The following is a 22,003-nucleotide window of genomic DNA, read 5'->3' as shown; positions in this document are numbered from 1 at the left end:
TTGGTAACATCAGTTAGTCCCACTGTATAGAATTTAAAAACTGTCTGAGACCACTGTAGTCACCTGTACAAAAGCAAAAACCCTTCCCTTTACCCCTGATGGTAGTTACATTTTTGAATAAATTCCAGATCAGTACACTGTGATCACTGCCACCTAGTGGTTCCTTTATCTGAAGATTCTTAATGCATGAAGAATCACTGCTGATAATCGGATCAAGAGTATTACTCTCTCTGGTTGCCTCTCGAACATGCTGCTGTAGAAAACAATCTTCCTATAAATCCAAAAAAAGCCTTGGTAGTGTGCAAGTGACCAACCCACAAGTTCCAGTTAATATATCTGGTAAATTAAAATCCCTCATAATACAATCTGATTTACTCACCCACTCTATTTCCCTGTGCAGTTGTTCATTATACTCATCAAAGTCATTAGGCTTATAACACACTCCTACCCTCAATTTAGCTTTCCCAGTCCTTATGTCACAACAAATTGACTCAACATTGAACCGTCCACCCATGTCAACTGGATGCACTTCCTTATATTTTGAGTTTCTTAACTAAAAGTGTAACCCCTCCTCCCTTCCTATCCTATCTATCCTTTCTGTACACATTGTTCTCCCCAAATTCCAATTCAGCATTCCTTATATCTATGTGACACCACGTCTCTGATATCCCAACAATATCTGCCTTTGATGTTTTGAGCAGCACTTCAAATTTATTAACTAAATTCCTAGCACTGGTGTACATACAAGTATACATGTTCCGCATTGACTGCCAGCAGTCCTTGAAATCCCCAGCCCTTTGTTTTCCAGGCTGCTGCTCATTCCAATAGAAGCAGTGCAAGAATCACTTTAATCTATTTATTCTGTGTATCCCACCATGCTAGCAGTTTTCCAATCCACCTAACACTGCCTCGATAGCATCAGCAAATATTCTAGTATCCTTTCTATTTATGTATATCCCATCCCTGTAGAAGCAGCTCTCCTGTTAACAATCACAGACCTTGCTGAGAAAAATTGTACCCCATGAGCCTGCTCAGATAGCTGACAAACTGAATGAGTATTTTGCATCCATATTCACACAGGAGAAATTTTGTAAGGAATGGGAGGACAGAAGTTTACTAAAATCTAACAGGGAGCTAAAAGATTTTGTGAAAACAGAGAGCAAAGTGGAGGAGAAATTGTTGAAGTTAAACGTAAAAAAGGCAACTGGAGCAGATGGAATCTATCCAGTTATATTGAAAGCGGCAGCGAGCAAAGTAAGCAAACCCTTAGCCATAATTATGAGAGCATCCTTAGATTCAAGGGAGGTCCACATGGACTGGAGATGTGCAAATGTATCCCCAATTCACAAAGGGGGTTCAAAGGGTAACGCAAATTAATTATAGACCTGTTAGTTTAACTTCTGTTCTGTGAAAAATAATGGCATCACTGGCTAAAGAAGCATTGCAGAATCATCTAGACCAGACTGCAGTTATAGTTCAGACAGCATGGGTTTGTTAATGAGAAGTCTTGTCTGACAAATTTGATTGGATACTATGATGTGGTCACAAAGGAACTGGATGGAAAAAAATATTTTTGATATCATATACTTGGATTTCAGGAAAGCTTTTGATACTGTTGCACATTAAAGACCACTACGCAAATTGGAACAATAAGGCATTAAGGGCAAGTTGCTACAATGGATAAAGGGATGGTTGAGTGGGAGAAGACAGAGAGTGGTAATTAATGGACACTTCTCTTCATGAATTAATGTTATTAGTGGAGTTCCCTAGGGTTTACACCCTAGGGGACTCCACTAATTTTTCAAAAAAATGAAAAATGACTCCACAAAACTACAATGTGCATTGGACACATTGTTGTTTTGTATATTTATCAATAATATTGATGAAGGTATATCAGGCTTAATGTTGAAGTTTTGCATATAAAACAAAGATTGGCAGGGTCGTTAATGAGAGTAATGACAGTATGCTAGTGCAACAGGATCCAGAAAAGTTGGGGAAATGGGCTGAGAAGTAGCAACCGAGGTTTAACAATGAGAAATGCAAAGTACTGCATATGGTTAGAAGTAACCCCAGAAAAACATACCAACTGTGTGGTACTACACTTAGGGTGGTAGAAAATGAAAAAGACCTGGGGGTATTTGTGCAGTCAGATATGAAGTTTTCTGAACAGTACAGACCGGCTACCTGAGCAGGTCAAGGGGTCTTGTCAATGATATACACATATTTTGCTAGCAGGGATAAGGAGGTGATTACCCCTTTGTATAAGGCAATGGTCAGGCCACACCATGAGTGCTGCATTCAGGTCTGGAGACATCATTTTAGGAAGGATGTAGAGTTGCTAGAATGAGTACAGAGAAAGCCAACAAGATTGGTGATTGGAACAAAGTGCTCTTACCAAGAAATGCTTAAGTTTGGCAAATTGCAGCAGCTGAAGACTAGGCACCTGTGATGTGATCTGAACGAGGTGTATAAGGCCTTGAATGGTTTGAGCAAGAATTTTGCGTGGAAGAATCCCATCAGCTCAATGCTGATGGGATTCTTCCTCTTGCTCAGATTTGCCACCTGAGGGGGCATAAACTCAAATGAGGAAAGACAGTTGTAGAATTGATGTGCGGAACTTTGCCTTTAGCCAGCAGATTGCTGGAACAAACTTCCATCTGTCGTGGAAGTTGATAGCTTAAATAATTCAAGGAAGAACTGGACAAACTTTTGGGGTGAAATGGGAAGGGTTTTTTTTTTTTTTTTTTGGCTGATGCTGTGTAAGCTTGCTTTCTTGCATCATATGCCTCTCCTAATGTTAATGTTAAATCCTTTAGGTTTTTTTTTTTGCACCTGATAATGTTATTTTTATAAGTTGATTTCAAAGCACCACAAAAGAATTTTATGGAAGCTAATTGTGATTCAATTTGTAAAAAAATAACAAAGTAGTATGAGCTGCTAATATTTTTCCTTAGGACTGCTCACAAATTATATAATATATCACTTAATAACAGTAGCTTGAATCCTTTTCCTATTATTATTAGTGGAAATGCACTATGCATTCATCTGACCATCCCCTCTAATGATTCTTTTATCTAATTCTTCCTTAAATTTATTCAAACCACCCACATGCCTAATGCCAGATGGTAGTTTGTTCCAACAATCAGTTGCTCTCTGACTGAAAGCACATTTTTGCACATCTGTCCTTTAGCCATCAGTTCGATTTAAGTTTATGTTCCCTAGTACAGTGTATGTGTGTGTGTTAACCAGGAAAGAGTAAGAATACCATCATCAAGTTTTTCAAATCCATTAAAGCCTTAAACACTAATGAGTTCTACTTGCAAGTGTCTAGTTTCCAAGTGATGGAATTTGCAGAACCAAAGCCTTTAGTGGTAAGAGTAATCCTTTCTGTTATTGACTAATCTGGTTACCCTTCTCTGCACCTATTCCAATAGGTCCACATTCTTCTTAAAATGAGTTTTCTAGACTTGCATGTAGTACTCAAAATACAGCCTATCCCTTTCCATAGATAATCACTTCCTTGTATCAGAATATCTGTGTTAAACTGACAGTTCTCTGATATGGTAGTGTATGAAAAAAGACGTAGTTGGCATGAAGGCTCTGGATTACACAGATGTCTGTGTCTGCCTATACCATATGAGGGAGGTGCATAAGGGTGTCTATACAAGATGACTGATGGTTTCTTTACCTTACTTCCATCACAGGAGAGAGAGTGAAATGTTATCGACATGTTTATTGGACAACTGTGCTGTTATTTATGACAGCAGTGGTTATAATCATCATCCTCTCACATTCGGTGGAAAAGGCCTTAGTTTGAATCCATTAACGATGCAAGAAATTTTTATGGGCTTTTCACAACATGGTTGAATCAGTAAATTAGTTCCTTTATATTGTATATCGTTTAGTAACTAGCCTGTTTTATCTGTGATTCAAGATATACACTCATCTGGGTGCTATGGACATGATATTTGCTTGATAACTTCATTTAAATGGCCAGTGAGGGATGAGGGAAAAATGTTTTGGTCAGGCTTTAAGTGGATGTACCAACTTGAATATGCTTTAAGGGGATGGGGGCCACAATAACTGAACAGAAGTATAGAGATGCTATAATGAATACATGTAGACCTTATGTTGGTGCAGCAATGTTCAATCATATATGGCCAGTGTAATATGACATCACTTCTCTAACAAATGCATGGGATGCTCTTGGTAGACATTACAATCCTCCAACTGCCATCACAAACTATCTAGCAGCTTAGAATTAGTCATTTGGATGGACATCATTTCCTGTTTGGGTTTTTTGATAGCCTCATCAGCATCATGTGGAGAGGTTCATACCACTCTCCTCCCATTGGAGATCAAGTGGCATGCCATCCATGGCTTCATTCTTGACTTGTCCCATGATTTTTGCACTTTTATTTCCTGCCATGTCATTTTCTGTATACCAATTACCAACCTAGAATTCATTAAAGATTATCTGCTTGAGAAGCTGTAGTCGAATTTCCAAGGGTTTTTTTGCCAAATACTCTGTTTTGTGACTGTTACTTAAATTTCAAAACCAATATATTTTACTTTCTGGATTAATCATTGCACTTTTTTTAACCACAGCAGATGGCTAAACATATTTATAGTAAACATATCAAATGTACTTTGTTCAGTTTAATATACATACACAAAAAAATTTACAAAATTTATTCAATATTTTTCAATGACCAACTGTCCATAAGACAGAAGGAGACTAACACACATTAAACTAATGAGTATAACTAGAGCCAAGGTCAGATTTACCAAGGCACAGTGGTGTAGTTGGTCCAGAACCCCAGACAAACAGGATTACCATTGGTTCAGGGACCACCCATGACCTTATTTTTAGGGCCTCTAAAGATATGTGTATACTAGGGCCTCAGACTACCCATATCTGGATATTGGCCACCACCGGGCAGTGTATAAAAACTTCATACACTGGCCTGTGGCGTCGTAAATCATTAGGAAAATGGCATGCAGCGGTAATTAAACACTTCATCTAGCAATGTGCTTGCATGTAGCACTGATGATTTTTCTCACCATATGGGAAAGGCCTCAGTTCAATTCCTTTTGTTAGCTGAACTTGAGAAATGCTCTCCACAAGGATGGAGGAAACTTGTGGGTTTTTCTTGCACTGTAGATGAATTAGTAGGATCAAGTGAGGGCAGCATGATTATTTTTCTCCTATAAATTAGTTTTTCTCACAAAAAGAATGATCTGACTATATAGTAGACACCAGTTCTAGATTAAATTGATTTTTTACCAGCCATTAATAAATTAATTCAAGGAGGTAAAAGTCATGCAATGATTGATTAAAGTATTTTATTACAGAATAATTAACAAGGGATTAAAGCTGATACAAAAAAATAAATTTTCTATTTATACTTTGCGATGACCTCATGGTCAGAGGAGTTCAGAAGATAGAATGCAAGAAATAGCACTGTATTTAGCAGGTCACAGGCTTGAACCTTGTTACACACATAAATACATATGCATAAAGCACATGTATCCTTCTTTGCGCACCTGTGCACTGACCACTTGGCTATGGCATCCAAAGTGTTATGGGAAGGAATGTTCAAAGTGTTATGGGAAGGAATGTTCAAAAAGTTAAGAAAAGAAAAATATAGTACTGGCAACATGATGCAAAGAAGCAAAGCTCATTACAGTGCCAGAATAAAAAATCAAAAAAAATCTCATTACAAAATTTGCAAATGATCTTATAATGCCTTGGCGAAAATTCTAAAATGACTCATCCAATGAGTACCTTTTGTGCAATATGTTTACACAATGTTATACTCAAGCTTATATTCATAGTATTAGCCATAAAATTCAGTGGGAGCAAGATGGGGAAGCTGCAGTAGGGGTCTCCAAAATGTAGTTATATTTTGGTTACTTATTTTTATGTCCCTAGAATCTAGGGACATAAAACTGCACAGCCCCAAACCAAAAGTTTAATGAGCCCTACTAAAGAGAGTACTACCATATCCACACTTCTTAAGATCCAGGTTTAGGAACTAAGAAAAATCCAGACAAGTATATAGCATATGTGCAGAAATTTTTAATGATTAGAGAATTTTGTTCACACCGTCTATTCTATTTGACAAACCCACAGAGGACACGGATAAGAACAGGAGGTAGACCCCACCCACCAATGAAAATTCATGAACGGACCAAGATCCCCTGTGCTCTTCAACAACCAAACCAACCAATGGAATCCCTTGGCCCTTTGGGTTCCCTGAGATGGTGGTATGGTAGTTTTGCAACTGTCTAGGAGCATATTATGGTTACCATTTTTTCACATTTACTGCAGGAACAAAATAGTGTTAAAGTTTAAAGTGAAATTATAGTAATGCAACCTGGCATACCACCAGATAAGATTTAAAGTAGGGCTTTATAAATGTTTTTAAAAAGTTGACAGTATTCAAATATATTTAAAATGTCTGTTATAAATGTTAATAGTACTATGATTGCACATTTAATATACGTCTACAACATATGCAAAGTAGTCATTTTACTTTAATTGGACATATGATGATGGGTTCTGTGATATTTGTGATTCGAAGTGGATTTAAGGATACCATGGTGATTGATTGTAAAAGTCAAACAAGATTACAGTTTAGCATTTATTGGAGTGGCGAAACTACCATACCAGCAGGTTTGCCACCGAGTAGGGGTTAGAATTTATAGTTTCTCCACTAGTTCAGTGGTTCGTTTATTTAAACAGTAAATTATCTTCCCATTGACTTTTTTTTTTTTTTTTTTCAATATTATATCATTTCATTCAATTTTCTGTCAGAAGAATGAAGTAATGGTTAACGAGTTGATATGTGTTGATCTTCTTGTTAGAGATACATGGTTAAAAATGTCTAGTAACATTCTGCTTAACATGTAAGATTTTCTCATAAAACTTATAATTGAGTATCATGACAAGTTACCTCTGACCACTCTCCAGCTTTCCAAGTCCCTTTGCACTGCTCATTATAGCAGTCCCTCTTCCGTCGCGGTCTTGTTTTTTCATCACATTTTTCTGCATCAGCCATAGTTCCATTGTGAAGACGACAGAACACTTCCCTTTTCTGATAAGCAGTATGCCACGTGAAGCAGTTAGCCTCGGAGCACTAGAACAATGATTAGAGAGGATCCATCATTATTCTTTAAACCTATAAAGCAATAGTGATCATAATGTTATGATTTCAGATAATACGATAATGGATAACATCAACATGGATAAAAGAGACTATCTAGGATACAACTGGTCAAGTACTACTGGACGGGAAGTAGGCATGATCATCTCCAAAGCATCATTCATGGGAACAGCATGAGAAGTAGGCACTATAGGTGAGTATTGATATATTGCAGGAAATTACCTGTATTGCAATTTCTTAGTTGCGTGTTAATTGTTTGATGCACAGATGATAATCAACACAAACTACAAGTGTTTTATCCAGTTGTGGCATCATAATTTACAGTTGGATGGAAAATCTGTACAACATACTAGCATTGATCTAAAAAGTTCATTCAACTATATTTTGATAACACTTTTAATCCTTTGTGAATCTCAGATGGACAAATGGGAACACGCCCTCTGATCTTAGCATTCATAAGTAGCCACAAATAATTAGGTGGGTACTGAAGTCCTCTTAAAACAGTGAAATATAAAATCCAAATCTTCGATTGCAAGTAACAAGTAACAAGTAGTCTTATACCCAGAGAATTCTCTCCAGAAAAAAAAATCTTGTGCTTAAATTCTGAGCCACGACCCTGCTATTACCCAATGATAAATCATCACATAGATAGATGTAGATGAATAAAAAATTTCTAACACATTCTAGTGTGATTTGGTTTGCAATTCTTAATTTAGTACCTATGGCTATCATAATTAAGACAACTAAATATTGCCCCTAAAAATAGCTGAACTCTCCAATGAAAGTGTTCCTTCACCAAATCACTGTTCCATAGCTCTGGGCAACAGCAAGGATTGCCGGAATTTGGGTTGGGGATAATGGCCACTTACCAAAATCTCTGAATCTCTAGGAGCACCTGGTAACTGGCTAAATATGAAAAGTCCCAAGATTACAAAATTATGAAAAGGTACAAACCCAAAGCACATGCTACTCTGTTGCTGTCTAAACACACTCATAGAAAGTGCAGAAAATACATGACCTCCAGAAGGTGCGTCCATAGCCAGGTGGGAAGGAGCAGCAGTGCATAGCACACGTTTCTTGATTAGACCAGGGTTCGAGCCTGTCACCACCAAATACGCAAGATGTGGAAATGGCAGGGAATGACCACTGCATATCCCGGAGCAATATGGCCTTAGTTGCTAATGCTCCAAAAAAAAACCAAAACAACAACAGCATGACCTCCAGAAATATCCGGACACACCTGTTTTCATAGTCCACTGGATCTTCCTGAGTAAAAAAGCCATTGAGACTAGTATATAAAGATGGCATATTAACTCACTGATTTGCAGATGGGTATTATTGTTGAATGTCACATTTCTGGCTTCTCGATTCGTATAGCTGTTGAGAGCCTACGCCATCCAAAGTCAACCGTCGGCGATATTATCATGAAGTGAGGGTGTGACGGTACTACTACCATCCAGCTAAGCGCAGGAAAACTGCATAAGATCATTCTACGTGATCAGAGGGGGCTCAGAAAAGTTGCACGACAATCTCATCAGACATCCCAGGGGCTCACATCTGGTGAGTATGGGCTTGGCACACCCAGGGTCCTCAGCTGGATATCATCATTCTTCTTTTTCTTGGTGATTCCTCTCTACTTCTGACTCTTTCTTTCTCTCTCTCCCTCTCTCAGGGTAACTTGGGTTCTGACTGGTGCAGCATAAGCCTCAGGCTTCCTTTCACCATATGGCTAATAATAATAATAAGAAATCCCTGAAAAAACATCAACCAGGAGTTTAAAGCATACGGTGGTTAAGGATTGTGGAAACACACTATGTACGGAGCTTCACAACCTCGCTTTTCATAGGATCAGCAGCGCATAAGTCAAGTATCACCGAACCACAATCGGCGGTCTCGTCTTGCTTGGCATAATGAACGCTCTATTTGGTCCACAGAGCAGCGGAAATTGGTTTTATGAAGAGAAGAATCTCCGCAGTCCACATACCCTGTTCCGATCAGATGGACAGGTGTGGCCATGGAGGATGCCTGGAGAACATCTGCTATTAGAGTGCATTGTGCCAATAATGATGTTCGGAAAAGGCAGGATTATGGTGTGTTTTTTCATGGTATGGCCTAGGACCTTTGGTGGTTGTGTGGAGAACTATGAATGCTGATGCCTACCTTAACATTTTAGACACGTCCATGCTCCCTGCGATGTGGTACTTCTTTGGTACAGACCCATATTTGTTTCAACCGAATAATGTCCCATGCCATACCACCGATGCTGTTCGAGCATGTTTCATGGACACGAAACATTCTGGAACAGCATTGATTTGAACCCTATTTAACACTTATGAGATGAACTAGAACATCAGGTAAGGGCCAGGACCAATACGTTCCACATCGAATGTCAACTGGTCACTGTTTTCTACGGTAAGAATGGAAGACTATATCCGCTGCAATTTATCGTTCGTTCATTGGTAAAAAGCTTACCGAGGACGGTAGAGTGTATGAAAGAGGCTGGGGGGGGAGCTGAACAACACGCTATGAAACAGTGTCCATATACTTTTACAATGGAACAGTGTAATTGAAACTTAAAAAATTTCTCACTATAAGTAGTTACATATGATGCCCAAGTCGCTTTGGATGTACAGCATTTCCAAAAAAGCTTTTCTGCGATTTAGTACATCTGCTTTGCATTCCAATTCAAAACAGATTTTTATATGAATTTTACAGATACATTTTTTGTACCGAGGACTATGTAGAATAATTTCGAAACGGATTAAATAGGAATAAATTTCTACTGGCCTTTTTTCATTGAAAGGATTCGATAGTTTTAAAACAGGAACTTAGAGAAAGAGATAATATTGCATACTTATGCAGTGTTCAGAAAATTTAAAAAGAGAGGAGGGACTTGCTTTATATTTTTGATTATTTATAATGGCTCTAGGAGCGTGTACCACGGTTCTGTTGGGCTCGCGTGAACATGTTGTTATTTTTCAAGTAATTTGCTGATCTTAATATGATTATGCGGTAATTGTGCATGATTCGTTCATCTCTATTAAGGCCCTCCATAATATCCATAAACTTAGGTGGGAAAGACCTGAGTTCGAATCCCGTCAACGAGCAAGGAATTTTTATAGGCTTTTGTCACAACGGGGCTGAGTCAGTTGGTCTCAGGCAATGATAGCATGGATTTTTCTCCTGGAAACTCTGGGTTTTTTTTCTAGCAAACAGCAAATTAACCACAGAACACAGGCAATTTATAGACATATTATATGTGGCGCGATATGGCAGAAGTTATTGATGAGCCTAAAACCCTACAGTAACAACAGCAGCTTTACGTTTTGAAGCTGAAGGTGCAGTGAAGGAGGCGATGTGCTATTGGCTGCAACGTCAACCTGTTGAATTCTTTGAAACTGACACCAAGAAGCTTCCAATCTACACAGGCCCTACGAGAGGGGAAGAGATTAGAGGCCGGCAGGGACCTTAATATTGCATTTTTTTAAAGTAATTAAATTTATTTTTGATAATTTGAAAAAATCTACAAACTTGAAATAATAAAAATGTTTTTATTTTATTAATTTTTTTTATCTTATTGATTTATTTTATGCTAGAACCGACTTATTGATTTTTAACCTTCATATCTGTGGGCATACAGAAACATACAAAAACAAGGATAGTCCCGTCATGCACTTTTATCTAGATAATATATATATATATTCTTTCCCTAGGATTGAGAGAAGAGAAAGTTAAAGCGCGCACTTCTTGATTAAACCGATTTATCATACCTCTGAAGAAGGAACCAAAAATAAATTTAAACCTCTCAAAGGAAAAACGTTTTAGACGGATTTTATTCTTTTTTTGATTGAATTATCTGTGTCAGGATTACAATTTTACCTTTAGTTTTAGCGGTAAGGTTTTCTATAAAATTTCGAAAGCCCACTCTCTCTCTTTCGGGAGTGAAACACTTCGACTCTTCCTCATGTCCCCCACTCCTTCCCCATCTTCCAGGATTATGACCCACTATTTGGAAAACGGCACTTGAACAAATCTTATAAATTTCCTTCTTTGCTTATTCCGCAACAGCGACGCTTATCAACACTCTTTACTCAAAGAAGTTATTCATTTTTATTGTTTTTAAGATAGAAGATATTGTTTATGTAAACACATTATACATTACATAGTTGCTATAATATGTGGAAAACGTCATCACACAAGCATGAAGTTATGCGCCATGCCAACATTTCATGTGAAGTTTATCTGTCACTTCGCTAGTGTTGTCTTGAATATTCTTCCGCTACATATAGTGCTTGACAAAATGAGAATCCTAAGTAAGTGTTCACAATCATTCTCTCAAGGCCACACTCCAGATGACAACGAAACAATGCCAAGAAGTTCTTTTAAGACGTCAAAAATAATTTTATGACAACACGATACCAAACAAATTGAGAGACTGGGAAAGAAATGAGTTTAGCAATGTTTTTAATGGGAGATATCTTTTTATTTTACCTTAAGAAAATAACAGTTATCAAGAAACACTTTTCTTGATAACTGTTAAGTATTTCTTTTTTATAATTCATATAAAATGGTATTTTACAGTACCTTTTTATAAATTATAAAATAAAATTATAATACAATGCTGTATAAATGCGAAATACTTTTCGTTCGAGATTACGTCTCGAGACAAATTTCAGACGAAATTTTTGCAGAGAGAAGAAAGCCTGCATAATGGAGCAAGCAGAATTAGAGGTAAATAAATTAATTAATACGTTTTATAATGATAAATTTAACTAAATAAATACTACTGTATTATTTATTGATTCATTTTTATACTAAAATAGACCAATGCCATATATGTAACATATATGAGAAATGCAGTTATTTTAAATACAAAATGAGAGATTTAGATAATAACTTATTGTGAGAAGTTTGTTTATAATCGATAAAATATTATTGTAGACAGTTTGAATAGCGTTTACAACTAGAAACATAATAAGAAGTTTTAAGAAACCAGAACTTTTGTTTAAAAGAACATTTAAAAAAAAAAACCACCAAAAATTAAAATTAAAAAATTAACATAATAGAACTTTCACTAATATGCAAAAATAACCCCAGGGGCTCACATCTGGTGAGTACGGGCTTGACACACTCAGGGCCCTGAGCTGGATATCATCATTCTGCTCTTTCTTGGTGATCCCCCCCCCCTCTCTCTCTCTCTCTCTCTCAGGATAACTCGGAATTTTTTTTTTTTTTTGACCAGTGCAGCATAAGCCTCAGGCTTACTTGCACCATATGGCTAATAATAATAATCCGAAAAAGAACGGCGCTGGAAATTAGATCCTATAATAGAGTGCATCAAAGGAAAAAACCGGTTTGAAAATTTGAAAAGGTCAGTAATGGTAAGAAAACAAGAAATTATTACTATAATAGCGAGGGATGGTACACTTACAAAGAAAGAGACAAAATAGTCAAAAGAGAATTCAAGAATTGTACATAGAGTTGTATAAGGACAAATATAGAGATTTAGACAAGGAATAAACCAATTTTATTTTCAATTGGAATAAGTGGAAGAGTAAGGTGAAGTAATTATAGAAGTACAGTATTGCTTGGCACTAAGGAGTAACGAAAAAGAAAAGGCTCCAGAAGATGGACTGAGGACGTGGTTGCGGCTCACCTATCCTATCTTTATACAAAACGTTTTAAATATATATATAAAAAAAAAAAAATCCCCCAGAATAATGCTATTCTGGCACTTAACTTTAGTCTTATTTTTAATTACCTTTATTTAACTTCTGTTTCGGGTAAAATAATGGAGTCACTGGTTAAAGATGCATTGCAGGATCATTTAGACAAGACTGCAGCAATAATTCAGACACAGCATGGGTTTGTTCAGGGAAAATCTTGTCTGACCAATTTGATTGGATACTGTGATGTGGTTACAAAGGAACTGGATGCAAAACATAATTTTGATATCATATACTGTACTTAGATTTCAGGAAAGCTTTTGACACTGTTGCGCATGGAAGACTACTGTACAAATTGGAACAGAATTGTATTAAGGGTAAGTTGCTACAATGGATAAAAGGGTGGTTGAGTGGGAGAAGATAGCAAGTAGTAATCAATGGACGCTGCTCTTCGTGGACTAATGTTATTAGTGGTGTCCCACAGGGTTCGGTGTTGGGCCCACTGTTGCTTTGTATATTTATCAATGCTATTGATGAAGGTATATCAGGCTTAGTGTCGAAGTTTGCAGATGATACAAAGGTTGGCAGGGTTGTTAATGACAGTGTGCTACTGAACCAGGATCTAGAAAATTTGGGCAGGTGGGCTGAGAAGTGTCAGCTGAAGTTTAACATTGAGAAATGCGCAAAGTATTGCATATGGGTAGAAGTAACCCCAGAGGAACGTACCAACTGTGTGGTACTACACTTAAGTTGGTAGAAAATGAAAAAGACCTGGGAGTAATTGTGCAGTCAGATATGAAATTTTCTGAGCAATGCAGACAGGCTGCCAGAGCAGGTCATGGGGTTTAGTCAATGATACACAGGAATTTTGCTAGCAAAGAAAAGGAGGTGGTGATTATCCCTTTGTATAAGGCAATGGTCATGCCACCCCTTGAGTACTGCGTACAGGTCTTGGAGCCTCATTTTAGAAAGGATGTATATTTGCTTGACAAATATATTTGCGTGTACAGAGAAGGACAACAATATTGGTGAGAGGAACGAAAGGGTCCTCTTACCAAGAGAGGCTTAAGTTCTGAATATTGCAGCGGCTGGAGCTAGGCACCTGCGAGGTGATTTGATTGAGGTGTATAAGGCCTTGAATGGGTTGAGCACGCTGAATTCTGATGGGATTCTTCGGCTTGCTCAGATTACGAACCTAAGGGGGCATAAATTGAAATTGAGGAAAGACAGCTGTAAAATAGATGTGCGGAAATTTGCCTTTAACCAGCGGATGTTTAATTGCTGGAATTCTCGTCGATGCCTGAAATTTTTAAATCTAACTTTGACTTTTCCAAAAGAGTGGCAGACGGCGATTTATCGTGTTGACTAGGCTGCTACGGAGGGCTATCGATAACTATAGTTTTGCTGATCAAAAACTCGAGTTTTTGGGTTGGGGGGCCCTTGTGGACAGTTGGCAGAATTGACGTCCTTCCCACATCGGGCCGAAAAGACCTGAGTTCGAGTCCCGTCGTTGACGGGAGCAATTCTTATGGGCCTTTTTCACAACGTGGCTGAGTTAGTCGTTCTCACGCGTGGGTAGCGTGGTTTTTTCTCCCGGAAACTGGGGTTTTTCATACAGGAAAACAAAATCTACCTCAGAACACAAGCAATTTACAACCAATATACACGACGCAATATCTCCTTAGTCGCTGATGCTCCTAAAACCTTACAACAACAACTGGGATGGGCAAAACTTTTGCTGTCCTTCCCTGTGACCGATTAATTTAGCTATCGAGTGAAAAAGCCACATAAAAGTTCTTGTCATCATAGACGGGATTCGAACCCGGCCTTTTTCCACCAGGTGTGGAGGTAGAACGATGGATTATAACCACTGTGCTATCCCCTAGGGCTAATAGAGAACCATAGACTAATAAGCTTATTATCATTAAAGCGAGCCTAGAGAGTTCACAGCAAGCCGCTTTCAAGTCTGTAAGGCTCTGCGAGAGAAGGGACGGGAAAACGAATGAAGACGAAAGGTTCACTGTTATAAACTATAAAAATGATTACCCATTTTGGAATCATAAATTCAAATTATGAGAAAAGAGATTTAGACTGGATCGTAGGATTTTTCTCCTTTAACCAGAGAGTTGTTAATTACTTCAGTAAGTTTTACCCATGTGTGATTGAGGCTGACAGCTTGGAGAAATTCCAAAGTCAGCTGGATAGAACTATGTGAGATGTGAAACACGTAGGTTGGTTTATTTTCTTCTTATATTATTATATATATATTTATTTCTTTGTTATTTATTTTATTTTTTATTTTGTTATTTATTTTACTTTATTATATTTTTTGTTTTATTTTTATTTTTATTTCTATCTTATTATATATATATATATATATATATATTACTAATATTTTTTCTATCCAGTGCAGTGTCTGTGGCTTCCTTGCATTATATGGCTGATGTACAATGAGTAGACAGAAATCATGGGATACATACCGAGTAACGGGTAGGCTTACCTTTCGCCCGTATAAGGGCAGTCGCATGGTGAGGCATTGAGTCCACTAGCTCACGAAAACGTTCCACGGGTATTTCCATCCATTCTTGCTGCACCTCTGTCCATAATTCCGTCGCATTCCTGGGCGGAGGATTCAAAGCTCGAACGGACCTTTCCGCAGTATCCGAAAGATGCTCCACAGGGTTCATTTCCAGTGAACTAGAAGGCGTTCCATGGTGATAAAATCTGTGGAATGCTCTTCGGACCATGTTATAGTCACCACGGCTCTGTGGGAAGGCGCATTGTTTTGCTGGAAGAGTCCATCGCCCTGTGAGTGCACGATGACCATGAAGGGATGCAGATAGTCAGCAAGAATGGACACATAACCTGGACCGTTCAGAGATGCGGCTAGACATACCAGAGGTCCCAACGTGTGCAAGTTGAACACGCCCCAGACCATTACCAACCGTCCACCTGCCTGAACAGTTCCTTATTGACATGACGGGTGCATAGCTTCGTGTGGTTTCTGCCAGATACGCATCCTCCTCGAAATAACTGGAAACAGGACTCATCGGAGCAGGAGACCCATCTCCAATCATCCAAGGTCCAGTGCCGATGTTCTTTCACCCAGTTGAGACGTAGAGCCCTGTGTCGTGGTGTTAACAATGGGACTCTGGTGGGTCGGCGGCTCGCGTAACCTACTGTGGCTAATGATCACCTGATGGTCTTGGTAGAGATGTTTCTGGCACCTCCCTCGCTGAAGTCGACGGTGATTTGTGCCACTCTCGCTCTCCAGTTGACTGTAGCAATGCGAGACAGACGTCGACGACCACGTTCATCCACCACCTTTCTCCGCCCACAGCGCTGTCCACGATGAGATGTTATTCCGGAAATGGCGTATTCCCGAAATACTCTTGATATTGTCGAACGGGGATAGTGAAATTTCTGTACCACCTCCGCGATAGAGTGATTCATGCGTCGGGCACCCACTATCATCCCTCTTTGAAAGTAGGTTAACTCCCGACGTATATCCATATTGACATCGAATTACCATCTACTCTACGCTAATGCAGTGATACAGTCTACCTATATACCTGCCAAACGATGGGTTCATCCACTAGCGAGAGGCGTGATAGCGTCGCGTTGCTCAGGAACCAGGTATCCCATGAATTCTGTCCTTTCAGTGTATGTATTTTGTATATTCAAGAAATGTTTTAAAAATGCCACAAAGACAAGGTAATTAGATTACTGATACAAAACTGTTAAATTTTAAATCGTTTTGTAATATCGACCATTTTTTATGAGTGATCTTTACTTTTATTTTGTATTCCCGTTATGAAAAACCTATGGGATAACAAAACTTTACGGCGGCCTTTAATTAGTTGATTTGTTTTTTGTTGACCATGTTCTTAAAAAGAAGTGTTAAAATTCTATAACGTTAGTAACTAGACCCATGCATCCTTTATGATAGATTAAGCCAAATAGCATATTTTAAACGTCGTGACAGGCCAAGGAGGGCATCAGCGGTGAAAATGAATAGTTGACTAAGCATGACTTGATTATTAAACACGAACATCAGCAGAATAATTATGATATTCATGCAAATGAGGTTATGCGCGCAGTTTTGAATATAGGGGCCTCCGTAACGGAGTCGGTAATGACTTATGCCTGCCTCGCGGGCGGTAAGGTGTTATTGGAATCCCTCCGATGTCTGGAGGGATTTTTGCAAAATATTTTCATCCTGTAATAAGTTACTCGGTCTCAGGAATGCATTCATATGAAATTATGCGTATTAAAATAACCATTCCAGGGACTAACAGAATATATGTTGCAATTTGGAAGCAATCCTCATTTTCCTTCTCGATTAATGCAAAAACATTCATTTGTGCCGAATGTTGTAGGAGGGGAAGGAACGAGGGCTGTGAAATCGTAACTGGACATAGTTTTTCAAAAGATGAACAGAAGAAAGGTTGAAAATTTAGCCTCGATCCGACTTTTCGTTCTAGAGTAATACGCGAATTATACTTTCACTTATGAACACATTTCTGTAGTGGGGAACGCAGGTGAGGCTATGATCACTCTTAAAAGATTTCCAGGACCAACGAAACATACGCTGAAAATGTGATATCAATTGAACTTTTTCTCTTAAGTAATGTCTGAACATTCGATGACTTATTTCCATTACAAGTTTGGTAATGTACACTTTGCATTACATTTCAGGCGAATTCTATTTTATCTTAAAATTAATTGATTTTTTCTTTTTCTGTGATTAACTGAAGTGAAAAGTAAATATAGTTATCATCTTATCTATTAATTACTATGATTATAACTTTACAGAACACTTAATAAAACTCTATAATTTATTCGAAACTTTAGTTTAATTACAACTGTATAATATTTATTACTCTTCTCCCGTATACTTTTCTTTTAGTATCTTTTCTCTCTTTCTCTTTATATAAGCGTATGTAAGTCCGCACGAGCGGATTTTCATGAAATTTTATATTACAGTCTTTTTAAGAGACATTCCAAATTTCATAAAATCGGACCAATAGAAATCCGGTAATTATTATTTCATTTTCCGTCCGTCCGTCCGCATGTAATAACTTAACTCGCAGTGGATGTATTTTCATGAAATTTTGTGTTTATCTCTATAAGAACGATCTGTGTAGTCTTCCCAAATATTGAAATCGGACTAAGAGAAATCCGACAATTATTATTATTTTTTATACGTATCGCATAGGTTATCCATATATTGTAACTGAAGCACTAGATATTATGTTTGTTGCCATGTGCTGCTTGGAGGAATGCAGTCATTCCTCCAAGCAGCACATGTGGTGGATGAGCAGAAACGAAATTTTCTCGGTTTGTGCATAAAATTTGTTGCTTTTTTGCTTATTTTTTTAATATTCACATTTACAAGAACATTTGCAAATATCACTGCTTTTTCTGTCAATAAAGCTTAAGCCCTAAAATATTTTCAATCTCTTTTGCTTCGCTTGCCCACTAAATAGATCCATTTACGTATTTTCATCCATGTGTATGTTTGGGAGAAATAAAGTCACTAATATACGACCTAAAGTAGTCTTTGGTCTTTGTTTAATTCCCACGTCACCATTTGGTATTATTTTTTTCTCATTTTAGGAATTCCTTTAAAAGACGATGTTTCTCTTAAAATTTCTTGACGTTTATAAGAAGTAAGCGGACAGCATAAGTAAAATAGTACGTTAAACAGTTCATATTGCGCTTTGATGTTGTAATACAAACTTTACAGTTTGTATTTTTGTCCTTGAATTTCAGGGGATCTCTTGCAAATGTCGGCTCAAGTTCATCAAAATTGAGTTACACGAATTCTATAGAATTTGACCTCAGGAATTTTCCAGACTTTTAGAAAATTGAACGTTCTCATTGATTTCATGATTGGTGTTGTTTTTGAAAAAAGCACATCTTCCATGAGATAATGTAGTCGACTCTTTCCCGAAATAGATTACATCAATGTGTAATGTTGCTAGATAGCTTGTTTTTTTTACAAAACACGGTAATTCTAAAACAAGCGTTTCATTTGCTTACTACGGGGGAGAGTTCAAAAATATTTGTATTCACCCAGAAGTAGTTATGATAGAAGGTTGAAACAAACGCTAAGTAGTGAAGTCCCCTGACAGTCCTTCAAACCACGACTTGGCAGCAGACATCAGCTCATCTCAGCAACAAAGTATTTTCCAAGAAGAAAGGATTTCAGGCAGGAAAGTGGAAGAAATCTGAGGGTGCAAGGTCGGAGGAATAAGCAGGATGCAGCAATATTTCAATTTTTCCTGGCACATGGAAAGTATTTCGTGTGCACATTGTTCCCTTTTTTTCTTCTGGTAAGGGGTCAGAAGTCTGGGAACTCATCTAGCTGACACGCGAATTGTTTTGGGTGCTTTTCTTTGCAGAAAGAGGAACCGAATCACTGATCTGTATTCCACTTTATCGATTGTAACACTTCATTGAGTGCTGCAATGAAAAAAAAGAAAAAAGAAGAAGAATTTTCAAATCGAAACCACTGTGTGGTTGCTATAGAGATTTCAAGGAATCAAACAAAAAAATTCATCTTTCTATCACAACTACTAATAGTAGTTGTGATAGAAAGATGAAAGATGAATAGAAATACAAATCTTTTCTTTTACTTCCCCTTCGTAGATAGCATGCCCCCTGCAGAAGGTTTAATCGGTTCTAGTTACTGTTAGGTTCGATTTCTGATGTTTCAGTATTATTATAAATTAATAGTTTAATGGAAATGTCAGTATCACAGTCTTTAAATAAACATATATACAGCAAAAGCATTTTTAAGTTCTTGGAATCGTTGGAGAACGAATTTATGGTGCCACTACAAGGTCTATAAGCATGGTCAGCCTTACAGTTTTTGGAGTATGGCAGCACACTGAGAGCACCTCCTGTGGTGGATACACTAGTTTTTCAACCCAGTTTATCCCCACTTTCCTGCACTCACTATCACTTGCAATAGAGGACTATTTTGTTTACATTTTTTGCAAATATTTAGTAAAAAATTAACAAAACATAGAATTTTTAGAAGCCAAGGATCATGGCGGAATTATTAATTTCAGAGATTATTTATTAAGTAATAACTTCTTAAAACTGGAAGTCCCTTACGGATGATCTATGGAACGTTGTGTCCTGGTTGCCATTAGGTGCCTGAAACAGTCTGTTTTTTTTTAATGAAAATCCCAAACACGAAGGGTATCAAAACCTATATTATTTAATACCCTGCGTGGATTGAAGGAGATGGGGAGGGAGAGGATGCTGGAAACTTTGCTATAGTGACTAAACATGGGTTTCACCACTTCAAACCTCTAATAAGCAAAGTGGTGGTATTGCACTGATTGATAAGAGTCATCTACCACCTATCTCCAGATTTGACCATTCTTTCATCAGGATTGTCAGCTGTTGTATTGTGGTCGCTAGAGAACTGACTGAGAAGCCCAACTGCCCTTTCCATCGTATCCCAGACATTATTAATTGAATTCAGATCTGAAGAATTAAGTGGCCCGTGTAAATGCTGGAAATATTGGGAATGCTCCTCGAACCATTCAGATACAATTTTTGCACTGTGGATAGTTGTGTTGTCGTGTTGAAAGAATCCATCACAATCCGGGTTAAAAAGAAGCATTGAAAAGTGAAGTTGGTCCGATACGACAGAAATATATATACTACACGTAACACGACCTTCTCACGGTAGGAGTGGACCCAGTCTGTACCAACAGAACATATTCCATACCATCAGTGCCGGATTAAAGCACGAGCTAGCAGGGCCCTTGCCTGGGCGCCATTCTTTAAGGGGTGCCAGTAAAAAAATATATATCCTTATTAAAGGGGGAGCCGAAAAATCTTTCTGCCCGGGGGCGCGAAAATACCTTGGTCCGGTACTGCATACCATGATATCACCTCCGGCCTCCTGAGTGGTAGACACGAGACATTCTAGATGTGTGGCTTTACACCACAATTTGTCTGCGCGGGTAGCACAGTGGTATCGTCACCGTCCTCCCCATACCGAGTGGAAAAGGCCTGGGTTCGAATCCCGTCGATGACGCGAGGAACTTTAATGGGCTTTTTTCACTCCGTGGCTGAGTTAGTTGGTCTCAGGCGTAGATAGCAAGGTTTTTCTCCTCAGTAACTGGGGTTTTTTCGTCCAGCAAAACAGGCAAATCAACCATAGAACATACGCAATTTACAGACACAAATACGGGTTAATGTATTTAATTACGGGCAACCCTAAAATAATAATTTTTTTTTTACACCACAATTTCACCCTGCATTGGTGCAAAAAAGTGTAAAATTAAAAATAGTCAAACCACATCACCTTTTTCTATTGTTCCATTGTCCAGTTTTGGCGTTGGCCAGTCGAATCTCTCGATTTTTTCACAGAAAGGAGTGGCTTTCATATAGGCACACGACTACCAAATCCCAGAATTCTACTTCCGCTGCATAGTTCGGTTGGAAATGGGAGCATTTCTTTGCCAAAATTAAATTTTTGATCATTTGCGTGCAGCAAATGATCAAAAGTCGATACCCCAAGAAGGAATTTAAGGAAAATAGAAGTTCCACTGTGCAAGTGGAACTTCTATTTTCCTTAAATTCCTTCTTGGGGTATCGACTTTCAGCCGCATTTCTTCCTTTTAGAGCTGCATTCTCCTTTTGTCTTCCACTCATTGTATACTTTTCAGATGGTTGCATTCAACACATCATTGATTTCCTTTTTTTCTTTTCCTCAACTGTGGCTTCTACTAAACATGCTCCAACAATAACACCTTTCTGAAAATCGGAAAGATCACTTGTCTTCCCCGTGATTGGATATTTAACATTATCATACACATGTTGTATTATACGCTTTTAGTTTTATACCCAACAGTTGATGGCGGGGTTTATATACCCTTGTTTAAAACCGTTTTCGGATTTTTATCCAATACTTTATGAGGAAGATGGATATATCTCAAGTGTGTTCTTGTTTAGAAATCTATGATATGAGCGAGAAAAGTTATTTCATGTTAGGTTTTTTTTTTTTTTTTTTTTTTTTTTTTTAAACTGATTGCTGCATAACATTCTGAAACATTTGAATTGCTAACTAGGTTAGGTGATATTCTCTGAAGATGTTTTAATCATCAGTTCTACTTATTTTTGTTTTGTTTAAGACAAATC

General features: G+C 37.9%; 1 protein-coding gene across 2 annotated transcripts in view; it reads right to left on the bottom strand.

Moving 5' to 3' along the window:
* The window catches only part of nolo (ADAMTS-like no long nerve cord), a 192,637-nt gene that overhangs the window by 11,177 nt on the left and 159,457 nt on the right, over positions 1-22,003 (bottom strand). For both annotated transcript variants that reach the window (XM_090383741.1, XM_090383742.1), the window contains exon 17: positions 6,960-7,142. In XM_090383741.1, the coding sequence (XP_090239867.1) occupies positions 6,960-7,142 (183 nt within the window). The remainder of the gene's footprint in view (positions 1-6,959; positions 7,143-22,003) is intronic.

The sequence above is a fragment of the Mastigoproctus giganteus genome, chromosome 10 (assembly GCF_048544385.1).
Source record: "Mastigoproctus giganteus isolate SK-2022 chromosome 10, ASM4854438v1, whole genome shotgun sequence".
Classification (NCBI taxonomy): domain Eukaryota; kingdom Metazoa; phylum Arthropoda; class Arachnida; order Uropygi; family Thelyphonidae; genus Mastigoproctus; species Mastigoproctus giganteus.
Note: the sequence above shows the minus strand (reverse complement) of the source record. Positions and strands in the feature narration are given on the sequence as shown.